The 27,542-nt window shown below is 41.2% G+C and overlaps 2 protein-coding genes across 3 annotated transcripts in view; one reads left to right on the top strand and one right to left on the bottom strand.

Moving 5' to 3' along the window:
- The first annotated feature begins 45 nt into the window (after positions 1 to 45).
- On the top strand, positions 46 to 26,721 carry CCNJL (cyclin J like). The gene is made up of 5 exons (XM_035338619.1): positions 46 to 259; positions 11,885 to 12,095; positions 23,961 to 24,260; positions 25,039 to 25,198; positions 26,272 to 26,721. Exons 1-5 carry the CDS (start codon positions 182 to 184, stop codon positions 26,708 to 26,710), a joined length of 1,188 nt encoding a protein of 395 aa, XP_035194510.1. The 5' UTR covers positions 46 to 181; the 3' UTR covers positions 26,711 to 26,721.
- The window catches only part of FABP6 (fatty acid binding protein 6), a 73,031-nt gene continuing 53,547 nt past the window's right edge, over positions 8,059 to 27,542 (bottom strand). Inside the window, exons 10-11 of one of the 2 annotated variants that reach the window (XR_004754376.1) lie at positions 13,808 to 13,940; positions 8,059 to 8,287 (exon numbers count right to left, since the gene is read on the bottom strand). The gene's annotated coding sequence lies outside the window, so the exon portion shown is untranslated. Of the gene's footprint in view, positions 8,288 to 13,807; positions 13,941 to 26,674; positions 26,788 to 27,542 lie in introns of those variants that run through there. The other variant, XR_004754377.1, reaches the window with a different exon arrangement.

Genomic DNA, 27,542 nt, shown 5'->3' with positions numbered 1-27,542 from the left:
CGGCCGCGGGGCTTCCGCCCCCCTGGCGGCGGCTGGCAACGGCTGCTCCCGGCCCGCGGGTGGCTTGGGGGAGCCACAGCGGCACCGGGAGGGGAAAGAGCCGGCGGAAAGAGCGGAAAGAGGCCGGTTTGTTCCCCCTGCCGGCAGAGCGCCCCCGAGCCTCCTCCGAACCTTTGGCTGGATGGGAAGAACGAGGATGGAGGAGCGGTGGTGGAAAGGGGAGCTGGCGGTAGACATCCATCAGACCCTGAGGACGAAGGTTTGGCCGCGCTTTGTTCCTTTCCCTCCTACTCCTCTCCCCTGCGGTGTGCTCCTGGCTGGGTCCTGCTCCAAGCCGAAGCCACGCAAACTGTCACCTGCCCCGACTGGTCGGCAGCTTTAATTTAGCCAGCCTGCTGGCTACTCCTTGGGTTAGATGCCAAGAGAGCATGGAGGCAAAGAAAAATCTGCACATCGCAGGAAGCCAAGAAATGCTTTTGCTTCTTTTATCCAAGATAAATGCTAAGGTTCAAGTAAAATATGGGACCTTGTTCCCTGGCAAGCTGTAAAGAAGCTGAAAGATGCACTAACAGGGCTTGTAATGACTTCTCTAGAAGTTAGGGTGTCGTTACAGGCAGATAAGAAAGCCAACAAAAAGGCTTGCAATACACAAAATAGCGCAGCACCATCAGTGAATTCTTGTACTGTGGGCAGGTAAAACTAAAGCTGCTTGTTTGCTCTTTGTTTCCTTTGGTAGACCCCCAGCTCTGAAGAAGCTCTGAATGCAGCTTGTTAACATGGGAAACATGGGAGTGAGCCCACAGCAAACATTGCCTACCTGTAATTGACACAGCTTTAAGCTCATACTGTTACTGCTAACAAAGTCAACACTTTGGACATTCTGCACCCTTTGTCTTCTTTACAGTCGTTTAGCAATAACTTGTGCCAGGTGATGCAATTGCTACCAGGTCTCTTGCAATCGGGTTGGTTTGTTCTCTTGTCCTCCAGCTGAGGCTGGGCTCCCCGGCCTTCCACAGGGCAGGGAGAACTGGGGGAAGCCAACTGATAGGGGAAGAAGAGGCCGGGGGTGTTTTTTGGTGGTTGGTGTCTTTTTTAAGTTCAGTGTATCCGCTACCTTTTAATCAACAATGTAATTCTTCAGTCTTCTTTCTGGATGCATCTCACTACTCTAAACATCTAAAAACCTCTCCTTTGTTGATGGATACTAAACCTAGGCCAGCTGAAATGACAAGAACTGCTTGAATTGAAAAAACCTTCAAAGAGGGAGAAGTGTCTCTGGGCTGCCCTTTCTCTGCTGTGAGGAAGGTTTACAATGCTTTCATATACTAATTCAACCCACCTTGTGAGGTTGCTTTTCTTTTCGAAGGAAGTACAAGATGACAAACAATCCAGAGTGCTCATGTATCAAGGAAAAATAATCGCAGGTGTTAAGACTTCTTTGGTTCACTTTTTGTGATTTTTTTTTTTTTCCAAGTAATATTCTGCAGAAACACCTCTTAAGTGTATTGCTGAGGCTCTCTGTTTTGTTTTTGTTCAAAACGTCACAATTTATCATAAAATGTTGTGAAACTGCTCAAAAGGATCCTGCAGCAAAGTTTGGGAAGATCAGTTTTGAGGAACTGAAGCCAGTTTTGTAAGCCTAGGCCAGTTTTAGGGATGCCTGTAGCAAAACTGCATAGAACAAAATAAACTGAAGTTGTTGCATCCCCACTAGTGTGTTAGTGCATTATTAGTATATTAGCTTGTTAGTACTGGGATACAGAAAATTCAGGCAATGGTACTCTCAAGCCTACATGACCTCTCTGTTTGAAGATGCTTGCTGAGGAGTCTTAGTCTGGACCAGTGTAGGCACCAGTGAGAACAAACAGATCTCACTTGAAGTATGTGAGTCTGATAGGAAAGTAACTTAATATAAGATGCTTGTTGAGGAGGTTGTTGCAGGCTATTCAACTTCTTTGAAGAATGTACCTTAAAGTCTGTGTTTTAAGGTAAGAAATAAGGTTTCACACCACTCTTTTCCCTAGAACAGCTGATGGACAACTAGAAGCAATTAAGACATAAGTTGAAACAATCCAATGTTTTATGTTAACTGCAAAAATTGTTACACATGGATTGGAAGTTCTTGTTAACCACTTTGGAAGCTGGAGGTTTTGTGCCAGATGTGTGCTCTGTCTGATGGATGTGTTCTGCATGACAGCAGACACCAAATGCATGCGGTATACCTGACCTCTAATTCAGAAAGGGCTGAAAGATACTGCAAGACTTTGTGACTTCCCAAAGGCTCTAGTTCAATGTGGAGGAAATTAATAGCTCCTGAATTGTCTGAGTAGTGAAATACCTGTGCTGTGGTTATTGGGATGCAGTGATAGCTTTGCAGGGCTGTATTCTGTAAGGTATTGGAGTTCTGGTCTATCAGAGTGCAACACTTAGGTTTCAAAAGTGCTGTGCCCATCCTTAGACTTTAAATGAGAGTTTATTTCTCTAGGTTAGACCAGAACATTAAACCTGTTGCAAGCCTGATCCAGGAAGAAAAATAAAAAACAGAGCATACTGTGTATGTTTGTATTAGGAAAGTCGATATACGCCAAGCCATAAAAGGTGCTGAGTGTGCTGATGTTTTCTGATTCTTCAGTAACATTGGGGCCATTGTAGAAATAGCTGATAATGGAAAGGTACTGGTTGTTCCAGGCAGCTGACTTCTCCATCAAAAATCAGAGAGCTTTCTAAATGGAAGTGGAACTACTGCGACATCTCTACAAAACTCTCCCCACTTGAGTAGCCCTGAATACTCCGGATGTGTGGAAAGCTAAGTAGCAAGTCAGTGTTTTTTTTTTTTTTTTTTTTTTTTTTTTTTTTTTTTTGTTTTTTTTTTTTTTGGTTGGTTGGGTTTTGTTTTATTTGAGGAAATTCTTTACTTTAGTCTGAGTGTCCCAGCAAACTGAGTGATGTCTGGTGGTATTTCTCTCCTGTTTCTGTGCTTATGCTGGGCTGTTTCCTTCTGGGATAAGTTCATTTCCTGCAATTAATGGGAATTACTAGATCTGCCTGCATTTACCTTTTTATTCATCTGTTGCATAGCATCTCAGAGAAGGGCCAAATTTTACAGGACCTGCTGTTTGTGAATTTAAAAGGTTAATATTGTAACTTTATCTTTTTTATGGGAGCCCAAATTGCAGTCTGCAGTTACTTTCAGCCAGGTTGGGAGAGCTGATTTGCTTCCTGCTGAAACCAAATAGTCCTTTAAGTTGTAAAAATGTGCCTCTAAGTGGTAAGAACTTCTGAGTGAGTTCCTCTAGGAGAAAGCTCCTATCTCCCACATCCTCTTGGGGTTTAAAGATCCCATGAGAAATGCTGTTTATCACTATGAAGTGTTTTGTTTTGTTTTGACAGGCAACTTTTCCCTCAACTTGAGTCCATAGTTTCAGTTTGGACTGCAGTCCCTGAAGCAGGACCGCAAGGCACACAGAGCTTGTTGTGAGGGGCCCTTATCTTCACTGACCATAAGAACATTTCTTGCAGTTCTAAATCTTCCTGTTAGAAGTAGCACAGTGTCTTGTTATTAAGTTTATTCTGTAAAAATACAATCTTTTCTTCTTCTCCCTGCATCCAGTGTATGTGCCTGTACTTCTATAGTAGATTACGTCCTCGTGTTTTCTATAGTTCTGCTGAAGCACCTGGTTTACTTGACCTGTTGATAGCATGAAGATTTTAATGTAACAGGTAGTATTTTTAGCCAGTAAGTCCACTTTCGTCCTTGTTATTTTAAAAACTTGTCATCCTTTCAGTGCTGACCAGTGCTTACTGATGGTAAGTTTGATACATTCAAGTCTGCCTGGCACAGTCTGAAATTTGGATTGGTGCAGAGCAGACAACTGCACATGCAGTTTAAGAAGAGGGAAGGTACTATGGCATTTTGTAGGTGATGCTTCTGTTTTTGTTTTTAAAATGAATTCTAGATGGGAACTTCAGGGGTCCCCGATACCTGTAGACATGCACAAGAGTTTGGACTCTTTGCCACTACAATTAATCAAAAAGATAAAACATTAACCTTTCATTCTGATAAGCTTCTCCAGCATCTAGCTTTTGGAAAGCAGTAACAGTAGCATTGCTGGCTTCTAGCTGTAACTTGGTTATGTTATACACAGCAGCATATGCATGAAGCTGAAAGAAACAGGTGTCCTAGTAAAGTACATGGTTATTCATGATCTCTTTCTCCTTAAAGTTGGAATTTCAATTTTCACACTCCTTTCTCTGATCCTTCTCAGGTTAGCTGCTGAACTTCTGACTGCTTTGAACTGTGTAAGAAGGACTTAATGATATGTCTGACAAAATACCACAGTGAAACACATGAAGTAGTGGATTTTCAAGCACCATAGTAGTTCAACTTTCTCTTAGATTTCAAATGTTTGGGATCATTGGGAGGATGTTGAAGGGCAGTATGTTTAAGCTCAAAAAGTCTATAAGCACAGTTGAAGTACTGGCCTGGTCTGCCACGTGTTTGGAGGATTTTTTGTATAACATCTTGGTAGTATGATTGAAGCTTAATTTAAGAGTCTAAACAAAGCTCAGATCTTAAGGAATGGAGCCTGCTTTTACCTGTGGATATTCTGAAAAACAGGGCTTTTTTTGAAAATGCAAGTGAAATAGCCCAGTGTAAGCCAAAGTCATTGAGTAGGTTGAAAATTGTGGTTCCTTTATGTGGCTGGAGTGTAGGTAGGAGGTGCATGTGAGTTTTGTGCTCCTTTTGAGTGTACAAGAGCAATGGTAACAGAAGAAAATCTTAATTTATGGTGTTTTCCATTTGTGCACTGATGGAATGCATCATAAATCAGTAAGGGTAGCAGCTGGCAGCACTGATCTATGTGGTATAAGTGTGTGTTTAAGCTGTTGTTCCATCCACCTGATGGGTCACTGCTGAACAAGAGAAAAAATAAAGGATATGTTGTCTATGTGCCCTTATTATAAAACCTCTGGGTTTTAAATGGGTTTTCACTGGAAATAGTAAGAGGAATTGTCTGAGTTTTTTTTTTTTTTTTTTTAATGTGGTTCTGCCAGGTTGGTCTCTTACTTCCTCCATTGTGAATCCAGATGCTGTGCAAGACTGGCACTTCTGTGACAGCCTGATTAAGATTTGTCTGAAAGAAGAGCCCTCAAAAAAACAGAAACAGTAACTCAGTAGCTCAGTAGCTCAGTAACTCAGTAGCTTCCAGGCTTGACTGAGAGGAGGTCACAGAAGGGCTGAGAATAAGAGTAACAGATCACGCAGTGAATCCTAGGCCGTTCCTTATCATTTTAATGTCTAACAGTTGTGATTGCTCTCTGTGTGTTACTGGACTTGTGCTTGCACAGATGAATCAAGTGTGGATGCTTGAGGACTTTTACCACGTATTTCAGCTCTGAGAAGAAATGCATCCTGCTGGCCATACCCAAAGAGCACTGCCCTGTCACTTATCTTTGCCTTTCTCTTTGAGGTTGAGTTAGCCCAGCCACCCTGGAGATTAGCAAATGCTAAATTCATCAACTGTACTGTCAGACTGTTCACAAATACACAAATTGGTAACCTTTCTGACCTATTCATTAAACTGCAGTCAGCTGCCCCAGCACAGAGAGACTTGCCAACAAGCTTCCTACAAATGATTTTGTTACTGGAAGGGCTAGCACTGTGTTTTGTGGGGAAGAGTGAATAGCATGACAATAGGTGCAGAATTAAATCAATCGGATGCTGTCTAGTCTTAACTGTGAAGAAGCATGCAGAGGGCTCTGAATTTCACAGAATCACAGAATCACAGAATTTCTAGGTTGGAAGAGACCTCAAGATCATCGAGTCCAACCTCTAACCTAACACTAACAGTCCCCACTAAACCATATCCCTAAGCTCTACATCTAAACGTCTTTTGAAGACTTCCAGGGATGGTGACTCCACCACCTCCCTGGGCAGCCTGTTCCAATGCCTCACAACCCTTTCAGTAAAGAAGCTCTTCCTAACATCTGACCTAAAACTCCCCTGGCGCAACTTTAGCCCATTCCCCCTCGTCCTGTCACCAGGCACGTGGGAGAACAGGCCAACCCCCACCTCTCTACAGCCTCCTTTAAGGTATCTGTAGAGAGCGATAAGGTCGCCCCTGAGCCTCCTCTTCTCCAGGCTGAATAAGCCCAGCTCCTTCAGCCGCTCCTCGTAGGACTTGTTCTCCAGGCCCCTCACCAGCTTCGTCGCCCTTCTTTGGACCCGCTCAAGCACCTCCATGTCCTTCTTGTAGCGAGGGGCCCAAAACTGAACACAGTACTCGAGGTACGGCCTCACCAGAGCCGAGTACAGGGGGACGATCACCTCCCTAGCCCTGCTGGTCACACTATTTCTGATACAAGCCAGGATGCCGTTGGCCTTCTTGGCCACCTGAGCACACTGCTGGCTCATATTCAGCCGACTGTCCACTATCACTCCCAGGTCCTTCTCCGCCTGGCAGCTCTCCAACCACTCATCTCCCAGCCTGTAGCTCTGCTTGGGATTATTACGCCCCAGGTGCAGGACCCGGCACTTGGCCTTGTTAAACTTCATGCAGTTGACCCCAGCCCATCAGTGCAGCCTATCCAGATCCTCCTGCAGAGCCTTCCTACCCTCGAGCAGATCGACACTCGCACCTAACTTGGTGTCATCTGCAAACTTACTGAGGGTGCACTCAATGCCCTCGTCCAGATCATTGATGAAGATGTTAAAGAGGACCGGCCCCAGCACCGAGCCCTGGGGGACGCCGCTAGTGACTGGCCTCCAACTGGATTTGACTCCAAAGCCACTATGATAAATAATAATAATAATAACTAATTTTTAACCCTCTCTCAAGCCTTGTTTTTAAATTCCGTGTCTATAATCTTCTCACCTGCCTAAATAATGTTATAGCAGTATTAGCTTTTCATGATTTCTCATACTTGGTGCAGTAATTATATCTGGGAGATCAATCTGACACCTTTCTTCCCCAGCTGGAGGACTGGGTAGAACACAAAAAAGGAAGGAGCTTGTCTCTTTCATAGACAGAATCACAAAATCATCTAGGTTGGAAGAGACCTCCAAGATCACCGAGTCCAACCTCTGACCTAATGCTAACAAATCTTCCACTAAACCATATCCCTAAGCTCTACATCTAAGTGTCTTTTAAAGACCTCCAGGGATGGTGACTCAACCACTTCCCTGGGCAGCCCATTCTGAAGGCTAACAACCATTCCAGTAAAGAAGTTCTTCCTAATATCCAACCTAAACCTCCCCTGGTGCAACTTTAGCTCATTCCCCCTCGTCCTGTCACCAGGCACGTGGGAGAATAGACCAACCCCCACCTCGCTACAGCCTCCTTTCAGGTACCTCTAGAGTGCGATAAGGTCACCCCTGAGCCTCCTCTTCTCCAGGCTAAACAGTCCAAGCTCCCTCAGCCGCTCCTCGTAAGACTTGTTCTCCAGACCCTTCACCAGCTTTGTTGTCCTTCTCTTAATAGCATGCTAGCTAAGTTTTTCCTTTATTTTTAATCTACAGGCATTTCATTCCTGTTTTAATGGCAACAGTTTTGCAGGATCTGTTGTTCTTACTACAGGAATTCTAAGAATCTAGAGGAAGTAACCTACTTGCTGTTTTCCAGAACATGTGGCATACAGACCATCACCCTTGTTTTTACTAGTCTTCTGACTTGAAATACTTAGCAGCCTTTTTCATGTCTTTTTTTTTTTTTTTTCTTAATTGGAGTGCCATATATTGACATCACACACAAGTGGCACTTTCTTGGGTTTAGATAGTGTTCCCCTGGATTAAGAAGAATTGTGGAGGTCTTGTTGAAGCTTACGTGCTTTGCTGTGCGTTTTTGTTAATTGGTTGGAACCTTTTTTTCTGATTTTGGTTTAGGACTGGTAATTAAGATCTGTGAATTGTGGTAGCAGGGGCTAGCTTCTGGATTCTGCTTGCATGTCCAGAAACAGAAGTAGTTAATGGGGTTAAAAAGGAATAATAGTGAGATAAGGATCAGGTTTACTGTTGTAAATTGAGCTTGTGTCTATGTAGGGCAAGTATCTGAACAACTGTTTTTAGATTAATGGACTTTTATTGGGTAGCTCTGGTTTAGGCGCTTCATTCTGCTCCAGAAATGGGAAGGTAATTTACCTGGCTGTCCACAGAAGATGCAGTGCTCTGGACATCCCTGTGTGCAACAGCTTGGGTGTCTTTCAATGGAGATGGATGGTGCTGAGAGATAGAGGAAGATGGCAAGAACACTGGAGCTGTTGCAGGAAGTCAGGATGCTGCTTGCTTCATCTGTGGAGGAGAACAGATGCAGACTGAAGTCCAAGTGACGTGGTACAAAGCCAAATTCAATTAACATCTCCATGAATTTCAGAACCTGAGGCATATTTGTTAGTTTCATCTTCCTGTCAAGAAGCCTCTGAGCTGTTCTAAAATACCTTGATGAATTTCACTTTTGTTCTGAGAACTGAGCATTACTGGTATGACTTATTACCATTCTGTCACATCACTTGTTAACTTTCCTACTGCTTGTCAGTTCATTACTGGCTTAAATCAGTGGGAGAAGAATTGTGCTAAAAAGAAATTGGACAGCAAAAAATCTGTGTGGAATTTCTTTCCATACAGAACACCCAAGCTATCTGATGTAGTACTCCAACCAAAATAAATATTGGGCAGACAGGACTATGGCAACTGCTGCTGTAAGGGAGCTGGAGGAAATGAACTGTTAAGTTTTCGTCCTCTCCTCTTCAGCTGTAGTTTGGCTGATTTAGTTCAAACAGCCAGTGAAGGCATAAACTTCATCTGGCTCAGTTATTTTGCTTCTGTCAAGTTCTTGTTGCTTAGCATCTCCTCTAGGGGTGAGTTCTGAAGTGTTTGCTCAGCCCAGTTACAAAACCATCTGATGCACAGATGCAGCCTGGTCCCTTGGGCCCGCTGCGTGGTCGGGTTGCCTCCGGAGCTGTGGCTGTGTGATGAATGAGGAGCCACTGTCAGGAGCCTGGCTGTCTTTCGAATGTGATTGCTGAGGGAGATAAGCTGTCTTTAACGCCACTTAAACGTGTTTACACTGATTCCCTTCTCTTAGAAGGTCAGGTCTTGAAGCTGGTAGGAGGTGGCTTATGAATTGTCTTCGCCTTAAAGCGGCTTCTCTTTCAGTCCATGCACAGTCACAATTTTACAGACCTTTTTGTGTTTGGAGATTGTGGTGATAGCTTTAAATGCTGTGCCCTGTCTTTCTGGACGCTTTTTGCTGAGAGATACTGATCAATATGTTAAGCAACGTTTGTTGAGTAAGTTCCTAGACACCTGTGAGCATCTTACAATGCTGCTGCTTTTAGCATTTTGATGTGGTGATGGTGCAGCAGCCCACAGCGGGGTGGTTGGAGTGGAGGGGAGCAAACAGGTCAGGGATAAGCAGAAGCAGTGTATGAAAAGGCAATTCCAGCAGGCGGCAGGACTCACAGTTTCTAGTGCTTTTCTGGAGATAGAGGAAAAGTTTAAGCATCGGAAATGATTTTATTCTTGTTACACAATATTTTTTTCCAGAGTGGTAGTTGCTAGTCCTCAACAGTATCTTCAAGTAGCTAGGCATTTTTTGCATTCAAAGAAGTAACTTTTTTTTTTTTTTTTTTTTTTTCCCTTGATGAACTTATGCAAAATAAACCTATGGGGAGTTGATGGAAGTGGATGCATATCCACGGCTTTGTAGGGCTTCTCACTTTGTGTAGGTCTTCAGTGGTTGCCAAACATAACTGTGAGCCTGCTTATCCAGCTCTTGCATCATTACACCATCTGCCTCTCAGAGGAAACCATCTCAGCATTTCAGACTGATCCTAGAAGCAGTCCTACTGAAGTACTTAGCTGCGTCATGCTATGTGCTGCACGGCAAGGCTCTTGCCTGTGAACAGATGATAACCCTGGATCAATTAATACCTGGGATCTTGTAAGGAACCACGGCCTGTGGCATCTCCTAATTTAACCCTGTAATTGAATCTTTTCTGGTTTGTTAAGTCTTGTTATATGGAAGCCCACATGGTTTTATTTTGCTGCACAAAATCAGAATGCCTCTTACAGTCTTTACTAGCAACTGATTGGGGTGATAGGAAGAAGGAAAAAGGTAGGTGTCTTAAATGAGAGTAAAATGTCTGTGTTGAACTAGTGGCAGAACAATCCGATTGGTTTAAATTCAGTGCTTTGAATGGTCTTCATAAATTCTCCAGTGGAGTGCACTGAGTAGGGGTGCATAAGGGTATGCAAGGCAATTAAAAATCAAATTTATGAGGGATTTCTGGGCATAAAACAATGTGGGGGGACATGATCCATTGTCTTTCTCCTTTATAAATTGTTTCTGGTGGGGGATTTTTTTTATAATCCCCTCCCAGTGAAGGCTGCCCCAGATTTGAGAGGGCTGGATGCCTGTCCCCAGTCTGTGCCTGTTCAGTCCAGAATGCCTTTTCACTGACTTTTTTTTAAAAATAAATAAATAATAATAATAACTAATAATAATAAGTTATTAAAAAAAAAAAAAAAAAAGGCCTGGGAAGCAATCATCCCTAACAGCACTTGGCTTGCTGTCTTCATAAGTTACTTCTTGTTAGGGATCCTCTCTGGTTTCCAGTTATGCGTGTCGCTCTTTTCTCCTGGTAAGCTGAACCTGCTCACCGAGTGCTTCCTTCCAGGGACATGGGGGTGGGGGGCAGCCACCGCACCAGCTCTGCACGGTGGTGCCTCCTCTGTAAACGGTGCAGCCAGTGCAGGTACTTTGGAGCTCTGATGTCTTTGTCTTGATTTGTTTAGTAGGATTAACTGCTCTATGTACCACTCTGTATTCCAATATAATATGCATTTACCTTGCAGCACTATGCTACTTCTCTTTTTCAAACACATATAATATAAAAATGACGTGTAATTGGAATCTGAATTACTGAGATGTACCTTGTTGATTATTTTTTTTTTCCTTATCAATGTGTATTCAGCCTATTTTAATTAAAGTCTGGTCATGGTAATGCATTAGTAATTGATTATTTCTAAACTAAGAAAGAATTAAATGTAGGCATTAGATTTTTTGGGTGTTCCCAAAGATCTTCACTCCTTCCCTTAACCTACTCTTTGCAAAGTGGCTACAAACCTGTGTGGAAAACCCTTGCAGGTGAAGATCTAGCATAGGTAGACCAAAAACTTCAATAATTCTGCCTCTAAAATGAAAATTTATATATCGCATGAAATAATCTCTCAGCTTGTTAGCTTTTATAATGCTGAAATAGGTTAGTACAAAAAGTGCTTGACTTTGCTGTAATTAGAAGTCTAATCATTCTCCCATGTTTTTTTCTTGTTAATGTCTATATTTTTCTTACTGCAGCTATGCACTGTGAGTGTCTTTTAACATTAGAAAGAAGTCTTTAATTCTAGAGACCTATTTTATTATTTATTTTTTTTGGCACAGGATGTAGTAAGTTGGGCGCTGAAGGAAGGGACAGTATAGGAGAAGCATATCTTGCAGTGATAGCCTATGAAACAGTACTTAACAGTCCAGTTTGGGTGAACGAAATAAAAAGCAGTCCTTAAGGGACAGCTTTCATGGCAAAGGAGTTTGGTGTTCCTGAGAACTGCAAGCTCCTGGGTTAAACTAATTTAAAGTATTTGAGCACATGTTTAATGTTTGTAAGGGAAGTGCATGAATGAACAAAGAACTACAAGTTAATTGACTGTCAAAACATGCCCTGACCCAGCCCTGATTTCTGTGTCAATCAGTGCAGTATTTGCTAAGTGGCTGCTGCAGCAGGTGGTGGCTGGAATTCCAGACAGTGAAATGGTATAGAAATGGTATATTTCAGTACCTCTTTCCTCCTTTTTTTTTTTTTTTTCCTCCTTCTCTGTTACTCCCTGTAGGAACTTAACCTACCTTTGTATAAGGCGCATTCACCACAGATTGGGATGCGCCGGTACTTCATTGATCTTTTGACCGTCCTCAGCAACCGTTGCAGCCTCTGCCCTACAGCCCGGCATCTTGCTGTCTATTTACTGGACCTCTTCATGGATCGCTACAATATCAGTGTCAAGCAACTGTACATCACTGCATTTGCCTGTCTTCTCCTAGCAAGTAAGTTGGCTGCTGTCTAAGGCCTTTTTTTTAACTTTTTCTGAGCAGATGGTTGTTCTCCTTGCACGTCGTGTGCTGTTTTCTCTGTTATGACTACAGCTTCTATCTACTTAGGGTAAGTGCCTAATGAAGTCCACCGAAAAGCATAAAGTAGTCTTAAATTCTGCCCAACTTGTGTTGTACATCTGCATGCTGGTGTTAATATGCAGAGGAATTTTGGGTAGCTGAAGCTGGATCAGTGGAAAGGGATGATGAAGATCAGGGAATGATGGAAAGGAGGTGGCAAGACTGGTAGAGTTTGATTCTAGGGAAAAATTGGTAGTAGTGAATAGCATGTGTAACACAGTCTCTCCTGGAGATCTGTCCTTGTCTCTGTGCCTCTGTTATCGCTGGGCATAATCAGTTTCTTGTAAATCAGAATTTTCTTGCACAGGGGCGAAAGGAAAATTGTTTTGTGAGGATATGTTGATGATGCTGGAATGTCTATTGCTTGTTCTGGGCTCCTATCAAATAGCCGGTCATTGCTATGTTAACACTGAAGGTCTGGTGGTGGCATCCACTTGAAAAAATCTTGAATATTTGTCATTATTCTTGAAGTCTCTGCAGCCAGTGCTGTGCAAGTGGAAGGCAGTGGGGCTGGTGCCTCAAGGAGTTGCAGACTACCCTTGCAGACTTACAAACTCTGTTTCTAGGTTATAGGGAAATCATCCTGCCATATAGGAGACAGGCAAGGCAACACGCTATTGTTGTGGACAACAAAAGTTATGCAAACTGCAGCAGTAGTGGCTGGTAGGTGCGAGTCGTCATGTTGATTAAGGTAAAAAATGCTATGAAGAGCCAGAAACCATTTCTCAAGGAAATAAGGTGATGTTATATGCTTATTCCTCAGGATGCAGGTTTGCTACTGCTTTTCCCTGCTGGGAGTGCTCTGAAGAGCTTAATCTGCAGAGATAATGGTAAAAGACTAACAGACCATACATATGGTATATTTAAGCATTGTTCACTCATCAGAAAAAGCTGGTGGAGCAGTTGCTGGTTCATGTTACAGAAAAGGCCAATATTAAAATCAGAACAAAGAATCAAAATGGTTCCTGTAGGTGTAGTTTTGCTGCAGCCTACATGAGCCCTGGGTAGAGCTGTTGTGGTTCTGCAGACCTGAACATTTTGTGAGCTTTTTTGGAAAAGTAAATTGGCAAAAAACTATCCCAGTTGAGGAAGTGTATTCTTTCTGTTTACCAAAGAATTTTCTTCACTCTCCTGAGGGGTCAGACAAGCTTCATGCCCTTGCAAAGGAGGGGAGAGGGACTAAGGCTGACCTTAAAATTGTTAGGAAACTGCACCCTTTATTTCAAATGCAGCAGAATGAAATACCAGGTTCAGGTAGCCTGGAGGCTGAAGTCTGTTCAGAAATGCACTCCTTAGCTTTTGGGCCTTCTGATGGATTTATTTTTTTTTTGTATATGTGTGTGTTTGTGTAACATCGTAACTGTAAGAAGCCTTTTTTTTTTCTTTTTTTGCAAGAAGCATTTTTTTTTTCCCAAGTACATGGATAAAAGTGATCTTCAGGAATAGAGAACAGGATTTTCTTTAAATCTGACAATTTCAAGTATACTCCTCTTCCATTTTTTCCAGCATAAAATTGATGCTTCAACAGTTCTTATTAAAAACTTTTTTCTTTTGACTTAGAGGAAGAATTTATAGCTATAACTTACATTTGCAGTGCTACGCAGACAGGATGGAAGTGGTACCCTCAAACTTTGTATGAGTTGTCAGAGTTGGTATAATGGTAGGATCTTGGGCAGAAGTTTCCTTTATGAGATTGTGAGGGCTCGACTCCTGTAGCTTCTAGGATTTAAAAAGAAATAATAATAAAAAGCTTTTGAGCTGTCCTTATGTAAATGAATAAAGTCAAATGCAACTCTATATCACTTCTAAGCAACTGTGAATGAGGCAAAGGAAAGTTCACAAACTGCCATGCGATAGCACTAAAGGGGAATGTTTTGCAACTTCTCCTTTATTATTTTTTAAGGCAATTTGACTAAAATAGCAGGTCTGGGTCTAGTGAGCTAATGAATATGAAAATCTTTCTAAAATTGACACTAGTATATGCAGCAGCATTCGTACATCCGGATCTGGAATACAATCATACCTATAGGAAAAGATCTATTATTGTAAAGGTAGCTTTCCTACCAATATGTAGACGCAAAATACTGAAAGTTGAACCAAAGCAGCTTTGCACAAAATGAATGCCTAAATAATTTCTATAGATAAGGTTTTATATGCTAGTGTTCAGTCTGGAGACTTTGGGGAGCATAGCAAACACTGTTGTTTACTGTTAGGACCATCTTAATGAGTAGTAAGGACCTTCTTTTCTGGTATGTGTAGCCTGAGCTGATGCAAGTCAAGTCAGGAAAAGTTATTTGACACTAAGTGGGGATTCCTGGATTTAGCTCGTTATTTTCAAAATGATATGAAATGGAAGAAATCTTGTAATATGATTTTTCTCTTCAGCGTTGTACTAAAAGACTTAGAGTATTGACCTGAAGTCACCTGAAGTGTCTTGCTGTAGCGAAGAAGAATAAAACTGGTTCCTTACCTGTTACTGCAAATGCAGCAATTAGAACTTCCTGCAAAGCATTACTGTAGGAAGTTGCATCGTTTTTCAGCAAAGAATTGCAGCGAAAGTGCTCTTCAGTCTGTGTAGCAAGACTTTGTACTTATTAAAAATACGTATATAACTTTAGAGAAACAAAAACTTCAGCTTTATGAAGTAGTTCAGTTAGCAATTTTTCAAAATGCTGCTGTTTACTCCATCAAGATGAATGTTTAACACAGAACATCTTTCAATAAACATTACAAACATGTTTTAAGAAAGCAATCAGGAGGAAAAAAACAAACTTCCTTAGAAAAAAGCAAGAGGTTAAGGGTAGTGTGCAGACCACAAGCAAGACGAGGTCTGGTTAGAGGTAAGAATTCTTACACGTAAGTGGGGGGATGGTTTATGTTTTTTTTTGAGAGGGTTGGGAGGGGTCAATAGGGAAGCTTTTGGGGACACAGCTTTTGAAGTGGAAGCAACAAAAATCTAAGCTAAATGTTAGTTGAGTACAAGTGGGTGAGCTCAGAGAAATTGTTAGCAACTTGTATTTAGCTTGAAGTTGCTTCTATCTCAGAACTAAAGGAGATCAAAAACTTTTTTTTTTTTTTTACCCTCCACCTACAAACTTTGCTGTCACACATCTTTGAGAATACAACAACAGTGTACTTGTGACACAGATTGCAGCATTTCCCTGGTTGTCTGTAAGTTAGCTGGAGCTACTTTCTCCTGCTGTGTTCTAGAAAAGCATTTTGACTGGCTCATCAGTTTCCCCAGACAGGGAAACTGGATGATGATAGTGCTTCCCATGACAGTAATAACTGCAGAGGAGATGAGGGAGTGGGAAGATAATGCTGTTCCAGACAAATTGTGCTGGTAGCCAAATGATGTTCAGCCTGGACTTGCTACAGTTGAGAGGAACGTGGGTGTGTGTCCCCTGAATCACCCAGTCATTCTCTAGTTGGAAGGTGTATGTTTCTTCTGTGATGTATGCACTGAGTGATAATTGGAGAAGGCCTCTGGAAATTCCTCCCAGATAGTTTAGCCCCTCAGAACAGCTATAAAAGTTTTGAAGTTTACTAATGTCATCAACAGTTATTTCCTCTGAATCAGTTCTGAAAATGAACGATACTTGTTCACCAAAATCTAGAGGTGAACTGAAAGCTATTGGGGGAGGGAAGGAAATCACAGAATGACAGAATTGAAGGGGTTGTAAGGGACCTCGAAAGATCATCGGGTCCAACCCCCCTGCCAAAGCAGGTTCCTCAGAGAAGGCTGCCCAGGTAGGCGTCCAGACGGGCCTTGAATATCTCCAGAGAAGGAGACTCCACAACCTCCCTGGGCAGCCTGTTCCAGTGCTCCATCACCCTCACTGTGAAGAAGTTCTTTCACATGTTGGTGCGGATCTTCCTGTGTTCTGTCTTGCAACCATTACCCCTTGTCCTGTCCCCACAAACCACTGAAAAGAGGTTGGCCAAATCCCTCTGTCTCCCACCCCTCAGATATTTATAAACATTGATAAGATCCCCTCTCAGTCTTCTTTGTTCCAGGCTGAACAGACCCAGGTCTCTCAGCCTTTCTTCATAGGGAAGATGTTCCAGGCCCCGTATCATCTTTGTGGCCCTCCGCTGCACTCTTTCCAGGAGGTCCCTGTCTTTTTCGTCCCGGGGAGCCCAGAACTGGACGCAGTACTCCAGGTGAGGCCTGACCAGGGCAGAGTAGAGGGGGAGGATCACCTCCCTTGACCTGCTGGCCACGCTCCTTTTAATGCATGCCAGGATCCCACTGGCCCTCTTGGTCACCAGGGCACACTGCTGGCTCAGTATCACTGGAAATATCACTGGAAAAACTGATGTCACAGGTACTTTAGGAATGTGTTTAGAATAGATGTTTCTTTCCTTCGTTGACATTGAAGGAAACTTTATGCTCCAAACCAGAATCATAAACTAAACATGCTTTTGCAACACAGTCAGACCTAGTCCACAAGGACATTTTGGCTAGGTACATGACTGGAAAACAGAGGACCTCCTTTCCTGGTCCAGCTGTGCTAATCGAAGAGGTTGTAGGTTCCTGCTGCTGCAAGAAGATCATCAGTGACATTCAGCAGTTAAAACTGCTCAAGAAAAACCATGTGTCCCCTGCTTGATGCAGACTGGTGACTACCCAGGTTGACTGCTTTGCTGGTAAACTGGGGAGATGGTGGCTTTAGGTAGGTGGCAGTGCTGTGCAGATGGGACTGGTGGTCTTCTGGCAAGACAGCTGGCTTTGGAGCAGGATAATTACCAACCAGTACACCTGCACAGAAGCCAGGATCCTTGTCTCAGCACTCAGCCACGGATAGATGCTCATTTTGGAAACAGATAAGATGTCTGAAAAGTGTTACTACTTTCCTTGCCTACCTGGAGTGTACTCCCCACCTCTCCCACCAGTGTTTTGAGTAATCTCTGTTTTTCTCCAGACAAAATCAGCTGGCATTTAAATAGTTTCTGTAAGTGGAATGATTTTAAGTAAGTTACATATTTAAGTAAATGTTAATTAACATTTTGGCTAGAAAGAATTGAGGAACTCACATTTCACTCCGTGTCCCCAGCAGCTGGGGGGAAGGCAGCCCCTTGCAGAGGAGCACTGCTGAGCAGCAGCAGGTTGTAATGCTACAGACTGCATCTTAATCAGGCAATTTATTACAGAAAATGGGTGTGATATTTTTAAGGTGCTCTAGCTCTGTTGGATGAAGATTGTGTAAGGACATCCCATCTTCTGTAGTGCTGCTTGCCTTAAATTGCCTGCCAAAAGCTGTTCAAACCAGCTGCCCCAAGGTAGATGAGATGCACTGATACAAAGTGTTCAGCTGGTCCAGCTGCAGGAGAAATAAACTCTGGGGAGACAGCAAGTACCTGGGCAGTATGTTTTAAACCACCACAACTCTTTCTCCTGTGAGGTTTGTAACCGTGGTATTTGGGTGTTGTTGCAATGTTACGGTGTATAGCTATAGTTCAAGCAGTACAGCTTTTGCCTGTTGCTGTAAAATCCTAGCTGCATCTTAAAGATGCTTCTTTCTTCCCTGATGAGCTAACCCTCTTCAGCAGCAGGTACTTCAGCAGCTGATAAAAGCACCAGCTTACTCTCTCTGAGCCATTCACTGCATTGAATGTTCCAGCAATTCTAGTTCTTATGGGCCCCTCTGTCTCAAGGGTTCTGCTGCTATGGAGACACACAGTTTTGAGTATTGTTGTAGGCAAAGCTTTAACACATCCAGTGCTGCATTGCTTTACAGAGCACTATGATAATTTTCTTGTGGTTGTCTTTATTTTGCCGAATTCCTTAATATGCCAGTGGATTCTTAATAGGTGAGTTAGGACACTAAAGAAATTAGAGCAAGAAAAGATGTTACTCCTAACTTGGCTGAATTTAGGGCACGGATAATAGTTTATTACCTAACTCCCTGTTGCCTGTGTAAAACCATCAGCAGCCAGTTTTCCCATTGGCTTGTGCTTTGTGATCCATTCTTCATTTACTGTCCCGCTTTCATGAGCAGGTAGCTCTTCTGACAAAGGCAGCTGAGCAAGACAATAGTGTGTGTCAGTCCAGGATATGGAGTGGTGCTTATAAAACTTGCTTATAAAGTTATACATTTTTCATTTACCTGGTGATATAACATGGGCAGATTATTTTCTTAATATATTAAACTTTACTAGTAAGGTATTAGAAACTCAGGTGCATTAAGCACCGTGGTTTGCATGTGTGCTAGGTATTGTACAGACCATTGAAAAATCCCTGACTGCTGGCTTTGCAAGACACTACAGAAAAAGGAACTCAACATGGTATCTCTAAACAGCCTGTATCCTTCCTCTCTTGCTTAGAGGACCATTAGAAACTGCATTTGTCCAGGAGTGGCATGGGAGAGAGTGTCAGAAGTTTGTTGTAGTGCCTTCTGGACCAAGATAGGAATAATAATTAAAAAAAAAAAACAAACAAAAAAACAGTGTCAGTAGCCACAGATCTGGACTTTATGCTGGGCTTGACTGGTCTATCATTTTTTTGGATCAATTTTAATTGTTTATGGGACAAAGAATACTTGCATTTTAATTTCTCTTTAAATTGGCAGTCCTTTTTTTGTTGCTTGGTCTTCTCAAGGACACTGAAAATGTAATAAAAAAAACCTGCCTGCACATTCTGCTTTTGTTTTGGTATCCGTGCAAAATGCCAGGAAAACCATTCACCCACCTGCCACAAGCACTGAACTGTGCGCTCTGTAGGTAGGTGTACCTAGTGAATTCCACCTCCTACAGTGGATGAATCAATACTTCAGGGTACGTTTGACAGCAGTGATGCTCCTGTGACCTTTATTTTTTCCTAAGGAAAAGCTGGAATGGATGGATAGGCTGTTTTGATAATGTGACAAATATATTAATGAAATATACTCTTCATAACTTAAACCTGTTCCCTTGACAGTAGGATTTAGTCAGTGTTTCATTCATCAAAAGCGTGGATATGTACTATAAAGAGCACTTACTTTTATTTATGTGTGTGGGGATGGGGGCACATGACCACTTATTTAGAATTTAGAAACAAGTTAATCACAAACAAATGTAAACTTCCACTATATTTTCATCTTATTTTATTCATTCTATTGACCTCAGTAGGCTTCCTTGTGGATGTTGTAAATTTTAGACATACTTAAAATAAACCTTCCTTTAAAGGCTTAGGACTCTGTCACCTCAAAATAAAACTCTTTTTGAGGACAACAGTGATAACTAAATAGAGTTATAGCTAACTAACACTCTGAATACAACAGCAAACCTTGAAACTGAGGTTGTCTACAGTGGCATTTCAAAAGCATGCAGATGAGTCAGATAATCAGTTCTAACAAACTTCACACTCCAGACTCCAGGTGATAATGTTGCTGAAACAGTTTTGCTTTTCTTCCCTACGCGTGTTGTTGATTAAACCAGCTAAGGTATATTGCCTGGGCTACCCTAGACTTGCAACTGTCTTGCCTTAGACTTTAATATTTTTGCAACAATTTTACTGGAGATCCTGGTTGTCTCAGCATAAATTCGCAGCGCAAAGGATCTGAGTTTCTGTAGTAATGCTAAAGATGCCAAAGTAGCAGTAGTATGTATGTTCTAACTTATGGAAGAAAATGTATTGGAGAAGGACACATAGCATTTCAAAATCATCCTAAACGTAGTCTTTCCCAGCGTGCCCGTGTGTGATCTATTTGGTCTGGTGCAATGAGCTAACTTTTGCTGTCTTTTCCAGATTTCAATTTAAAAATAGATGGCCAATGCTTGGCAAAATTGGAAGTAAAGTTTTCAGGTTAAGGTGGGACTGTGAAAGAAAAGGTGACCGTATTGCTTTGGTGTGTGTATTGCTTTGGAAAGTAGCTCGTGTTTAAATTTTTACAGTTTAGTTAAAGTGACATTCCTCAACTGATTTACTTATCCCGATTCCTGTCTCAGTTCTGGGATCTTCAGTTTATCTAGCTACATTTATACTCAGTCACCAATTTGCTGCAGTGGCTGCTGTTATCTAACATTAAAATTAAGAACTAGTGTTGAAAAGCAGGAGGAAAAAAAATATAAATTTTAACTGTTGCCCATTAATTTTAACTTTGACTTGACTGTCCTGGTTTCAGTTAGGACAGTTATTTTTCCTCCTAGTAGCTGGTAGGGTGCTATGTTTTGGATTAGGATGAGAAGAGTGCTGATAACATGCTGATGTTTTAATTGCTGGAGAGCAATGCTTACACTATGCCAAGGACTTTTCAGCTCCTCGCTCTGTCCTGCCAGCGGGCAGGCTGGGGGTGCAGCAAAAGCTGGGAGGGGACAAACCCAGGACAGCTGACCCAAACTGGCCAAAGGGGTATTCCATACCATCTGACGTCATGCTAAACAATATATAGGGGTGGCTAGCTGGGCTGGGGGGGCCAGCTGCTCGGGGTTGGGCTGGGCATCGGTCAGCGGGTGGTGAGCAATTGCATTGTGCATCACTTGTTTGTACATATTATTATTATTATTATTTTTATTTTATTATTATTATTTTATTATTATTATTATTTTTATTTTTATTATTATTATTTTCTATCTTAATAAACTGCCTTTATCTCAACCCACAGGCTTCACTTTCCCATTTCTCTCCCCCATCCCAGAGAGGGAGGGGGGAGGGTGAGCGAACGGCTGTGTGGTGTTTAGCTGCCAGCCGGGTTAAACCACAACACTTGACCAAGTTCATTTTGCTTTTAAACAGCTTTGCCCTGTGTCAGTATGGTAGCTTTCCAATGCTACCATGCTGGTAGTCTGCTCTCTCTGTTCTCCAGACTAGTCTGACATCTTGAAATTTCCAAGGTTTAGTGGGAAGTAGGAAGGAACTGCAACTTACAGAAGTCAGAATAACAGATCGTAGGTTTCCTGGGCATACAGCAGTTTCTCCTACTTCTCCTAGCGTGATCCTTAAACTTCTGCATCAGGCTGTGACATCACCTTGGGTAGGAAAAGAACCCAGAGGGTTAACTTCTCAATTTTCATTTTTCTTAAACAGTTCTAAATTCAGGTTTACCAAGAGGATTTGTGAATGTGTATATACAGACTCCTAAATTTTAAAGTTTTTTTTTTTTTTTTTTTTTTTTTTTTTTTTTCCACTGATAGAACAGGAAAGGACTGTTTATTCCATATGGATGAATATGGATGGATGAATTTTATAGTTCATTATTACTGTTGAGGTCTTCCGTGGTGGAATCTATTACACTTCTAATGCATTCCATATCTATGATATCTGAACAGGCTTAAAGATAGAAATACATTTTTAAATGTGTTGAAAAAATAGTTAAACTGCTAATAGTACAGAAAATTCTGTCAGGCTTTTAAGACACTGGAGACATATTGTTGGATAGAATTGCTATCCTAAATGGATAGCGAGATCCTTTAACATGATTTTCTGGTACAATACTGTTTTTAATTGTTTTTAGATTTGACAAGAATACTCTGAAGCCATATGACATGCTAATATCTCATCAATTAATCTGTCTTAGTAAAAGAGGACTCTTGTAGAGGCGATGGGAGGATCACTGAAGCAAGCATTATTTGTGGGTTACATGCTTCCAGGAACAAAGATAAATAACTCCAGAATACTTTTTAAATAGCAATGCACCTAAATGAATGGGTTTGGATTTTGCAGCAAGGATGTTACTTAAGTAGTACTGGAAAATTATTATTTCTGGCAATTGCTTCTTGCTAGTTTTTGAACAAAGCAGGGCTGGAGATATGTCATTTTTGGCTTGGTAACAGTGAGAATTTTAAAAGGTGTGCTTTCTTAAGTTCGCAGCAAAGTAACACCTTGCTTTATTACTGATAGGTCCAATCTTGGGGGCATCAGATTTACTATGAATACACACGCACATAAATATATATATATATTTTAAAGAAGGGTAAATAGAGTGAGATCCTGTTTTTCTGTACACAGTGACAATACTTTAGCTGCTTGTGAAAAATTGATTCATTCTAGAGACTGCTGTGGTCACAATAGGCTGGTAAATGCAATTTAGAAAAAGGTGCAGCTTTGTTCAGCTATCTTGACTCTGAAAATGTGTGCTCTCTGCTAATCCCATAGGAATTATTTATGTTAATCACTTAGAGTGTACTTCTCTTAGCCTTTCAGTGACCCTAGCTAATGAGGCCCCCCAAGACAAGAAGGAACAAAGAGAAATTCTGAAGCAGCAAGAGCAAAGGTGGTGTTGCCCGAGGGTTTTTAATGTCTTCCTTTTTGTAGTGTGTGCATTTAGCTTCCATACTCAAAGGATAGTATTCATACCCAAAGGACCTTTTTTCCCATCAGTATTAGATCTTCCTTGCTCTATTTTCCCCACACTGCCTTCTTCGTACTTGACTGAATGCCTTTCAGCAAACCAATTCTAGTTATCGTCAAAAAAAAACTGTCTTCAAAAGCGACTCGAGGAGGAGGCTTTGACAGAATTGCTATTGCAAGCAAGTAACTGGGGTTACTGGTGTTTTTGTTTTAGTTTTAAATCTGCATTCAGTGGGCAGCTTGAGAAGAAGGGACAGTAACTTTTATGTCATCCTCATCCCCCAAGTAATTTTGATGGAGGAATGCATAAGGGGAATGTGGCATCCAGGTTACCTTGGTATGAAGGCCTCTTGAACAGCGTTGTGAAACGAGGGTAGAAACTAATGTACTTCTGTAATCTAGGATTGAAAGCTGCTCATTGCATTCTGTTTCGGGCATATTTTTATAATTTATAATTTCTTGTAGCATAGCAGAGTCTGGTTCTCTCTCCGGATAAGTAGAGGTCCATTAGCTTGTTTGTGCCTACAGTGAAAAGACAGAAATGGCTTCTCCTGCTGTGGATTACAGTTTATGTAGAGGCTGAGAGAAGCCAAGCAGTATCTCTGCTTTGCTGGGAATGCGTGGCCTTGCTGTTGTGAGCTGGTTGAAAGATCAAATTACTAATTCTGCAAAATCTGTTGCTGCACGCCACTCTAGCACACTGAAGTGGCATTTGGCAGGGTTGTGTCAATTCTGTCCTAGAGATAACATAAGGGAAAGGCAGGGTCAATCTAATGGCTTTCTTCTGGCCATCTCACGATCAACCTGATATGTTGTTTTAATAGTTTATTGTTAAATGAGGTTATGTTATAGCAGGAAAAATGTCTCCTTTGCAAATGACCGGAAATGACACAGCAGCCTTCTCAGAAACCTCAAAGATTTCCATACTAAAATGCTTTCTGCTTCTTAAAGAGTTTCCCTCTTACGGTGGACATTGACAGAAGCTACATATAGTTGGAACGTGTAATCTTCAATGAGCAAATTTCTTTAATGTGAAAGAAATTGTTTGGGCTACCCAATTTCAAAACTGTACCTGTTTTCTGAGAACTAATGTCTGTAAACTTACTAATACCCGTAACATTAGTTATGAATCTTACATTTCTTGTGCTGTTTCAGCTCTGCTATTCATCCTAATGAATTAATCTTGGTTTGGGCATCAACACTATATAAGCAAAAATAAAATATAAAAAGGATATAGGAAGATATTGACCACTGTTGGCCTTTTCCTACCCGTGTCACTTCACTTTCTTATCCCTCTTCTTTCTTAAAAAATTAAGTTTATTTTTTTATCCCTCTTGTTTTAATAATTTTTTAAAAATTTATTAAAAGCACCTTTTACCGCTAGACTTCCTGTCTGAGGGAGTGTTCTTTGGCTTTTGAGTACTCAATCATAACAATAAGCCTTATCTGAAAACTCTCTCTTTTGATAGGTAAATTTGAAGAAAAAGAAGATAAAGTTCCAAAGTTGGAGCACTTAAATAACCTAGCATGCATGTGCAATGCAAACGTGGTATTGAATAAGAAAGATTTGCTTAGAATGGAAATGCTGCTTTTGGAAAACTTCAACTGGAATCTGTGCCTACCCACGCCAGCACACTACATTGACTATTACCTCCACGTGTCCATTGGCGAGAATGACCTTTGCGATGGCTGGCCATCCAGCTCAGTGACAACAGTCAAAACTTTTATGGAGAAATATGCATATTACTTCCTTGATTTCTCAGTGCAAGGTAAGAGGATTAGTTTGTGCTAGAACAATCCTCCATTTGGCAGAAGACAAAAATCTGAAAGATATAAGGGCTTTAAAACTTGTTATACAATGGACTGCACAGAGTTGTGTATGCAGAAGGGTATCTCACGAGGCAGTTATTTCCAGTGCCAAATGGCTGTCCTTTCCTTGCAGATTAGCTTTGTCTCTTTTCAGAGATCTTAAGGCTAGGTCCATTTTTTTCTTTGGTTGGAACTCTTAATAGAGAGACTATCAGAAAGGGTTATCTGGCATGAACTGCTGTCAGTGGCAGATGTGATCTTACACAGATTTAATTATATTTCTGAGGGTTCTGTGCTGCAATATGAGATATTTGGAATGATAGGGTTTGTAACGATTTCGGTTTGCAGCACCACTTCCATTATCTGCCCGTGTGAGAGGCACCATTGAGAGTTGTGGCATCATTGTAAGCCAGTTTCAGTGCCAGTGTAAATTGTGATTGTCAATATCTGACTTATGTTCATCTACACATTTCAGCATAGTTAGTCTATTCCTTGTCTCTTTTTGAAATGAATAATAGCAACAAGTGATAACAGCAACAAGTAGTGCCGGTATCTTCAGGAAAGCTTCAGCCAATTTTGAGAGACTTCTTATGGACGTGAGTTACTCCTCTGAAATATGTGGAACAAAGCTGAGGATTTAATTTTGTCCTGTTTTGCCATGCTTGTATGTAATAGGTTCACTGCAGTGATTAGTAAGAGTATAATCCATGCAGGTTTTTTTTTTTTTTTTTTTTGTAGATCACACTTTCCTCCATTTTCGTCCATCTCTGATTGCTGCAGCTTCTGTGTGTGCCTCACGGATATGTATGCAGATTTCTCCTGCCTGGACAACCCAGCTTGAATTGCTAACGAGCTATTCTTGGGAGCATCTTGCCCAATGCATTGAAATGATGCTCATGTAAGATCAGAATGAAAGTAACCTTGTAGTGCTCCTAGGAAGATATTAATACTTTGTTTTATTAAAACAAAACAAAAACTACACAGAAAAAAAATGTTATGCTTAATTATAGCTAATGAATTTGAGCTGTAATTAAGATTACATTGGTAATCTTTAGTTTGGGGAGAGGAATAGAAGGAAAAAATCCATTCATTTTTACAAAATACTGCATTTTAACAGATAATATATGCAAGGAAGGATGGAGTGCACAGTCTGGTGTTCTTCACATCTTCTTGTACTGGTTTGCCTATGTGATTGGATAGAAGCTTTAACAGATAGTTGCTGAAAGCTTTTTTCCTTTGTCTTCTAGTTGTACTCATAAAGTAATGGCTGCAGAGAGACAGCAGTGCATCCCTAACGTTGGGAATACAGCAGGAAAACATGTCAGAACTATTCTTTGCTGCTTCTGAAGTAAAGGATCCGACTGCAATATGTCAGTATTAGTCTGATATATGTGAGCACATACAAGTCTCAACAGAAAATATAAAAGATTCATAGAATGATTTAAGTTGGGAATGATAGTATACTGTGCAGTTATGATTAACATCATAATTCCTACTTAAAGCACTGCTCTGGGGCATTGTCTAGTCAAGTGCTGGATATCTAAGGATGGAGATTTCTCAGTTTCTCTGGGCAACATGTTTCAGTGACTGATCATCCTAATGATTATCAAAAATGTGAATGTTTCTTCTTAGCATCTCACAGGAATTACCCTTGTTCCTCTTAGCTATGCACATTAATACTCCACAAATACCTGCATAAACTATGTTAAGATGGTTGTGGACTTAAGGTTCTGTAATCTTCTATAGCCAGTCCATCAGTAAAATATACTTGGGATGCAAAATTATTCATAACACATGTTGCTAGGATGTGAAGATCACACCAGGATAATTGCAAGTGAACTGCGAACAGTTCATTTATTGTATATATCTATGGTCAAAAAGCTGATGTTGCTTGACCGGTGAAAACTTTGGGATACAGACAAGCTCTGTGAACTTACCTTGTTGATAAATCTATCTTCCAATTTGTTTCAGATATTATGAGAATGACAAAGAAATCAGTAACATAAAGAAGCAAGTAACAATCCAACACCAACAACAGGAAGGAATGGAAAATCTGAGCCATCAAGCCACTACTCAAGTTCTATTTCAGCAACCTAGTTACCACCCTTCAGCTCAGCATTCAGCTACTCTTGCCCAGTTGCCAGTGCAAGATTTGTGCTCTACTTACCTTGACTCCTTACAGGTGCACAGGCCTAGTGGTCTGCTTGCTGGGAGTGCTGACAGCTCATTGCACTCCTACGCTGCTCTTCAGGCCAGCCTTCAGCCCTCTGCTCAGACTCTGCACGTCCAAATGCCTCTTGCTATGCAAGTGACCTTAGGAACAGAGCCCAGCCACTGCAGTTCCATGGCTTGTGGTAGCAGTTATTTCACTGGTTGTCACTCATATGCAGCTGGGTGTTTTGATGGATGAATATATACTGGTGGAGGGTACAGGTGATATGAATAGAAGCTGAAGAAAAGACCCTTTGTGTGATCCAAGATGCGTATCTGAACGAGAACCACGAAGGAACAGAATCTTTATGACTTGCTCATCCACAGGGCATCAGTGTGGATCCACTGATCACTGGAACCTGCCAAGGATTGTACCTTTGGCTCGTAACGAGAGAGAAATAGAAATGCAATAACATACCTCATTTAATCACCTTGAAAGGGAAGTGCATAGAAACCCTGTGGATGTTACTACCTTCTAGTCTTCGGTTAGTGACTCATCAGAGTTGGCTGAAAGCTCGTGTCGAAGTGTTATTTCAGGCTGGAGTGTTTGCTGAATTTCTGGCTAAGTAGCAATGTACTTAGAGGATGTTGTTGAAAACACGGAGTGTTCTCTTTCTCCCTCTCCTAGGGAAATCTCTTTTGAACAGTGGCAGCTAATACTACTGGAAGCTTCTACTAGAAGTATACTGAAACAGTTATAACTTAAACATGAATGCTCTTTGTTTCTGCAGAAATCGATGTGTCACTTTCCATTTTCTTTGACCTGGAGTGTTGGCTCAGGAGTGAGGCTTTATAGAAAAAGGAAAGGCTGGAAGACTAACAAATAATTCTTGACATAAAATTATCTTGGAATTTAGATGTGGTGCTACTGAACAGAACACTGCTTTGTCTGCCTTTATTAAAAAAAAATATATAAATAAATCTCTTTAACGTGCTGCTGCTTTTTGAGACTGGAGATGATTGTTAGTAAATTTGTTTGCAAGCTTTATCAGGGATTTAATATCACTTGAAGAAATCCTCTTGGAAAAACT

This window comes from Oxyura jamaicensis, chromosome 13, assembly GCF_011077185.1.
Source record: "Oxyura jamaicensis isolate SHBP4307 breed ruddy duck chromosome 13, BPBGC_Ojam_1.0, whole genome shotgun sequence".
NCBI lineage: Eukaryota > Metazoa > Chordata > Aves > Anseriformes > Anatidae > Oxyura > Oxyura jamaicensis.
The sequence above is the reverse complement of the archived record's forward strand: the minus strand, read 5'-3'. Positions and strand labels throughout refer to the sequence as shown.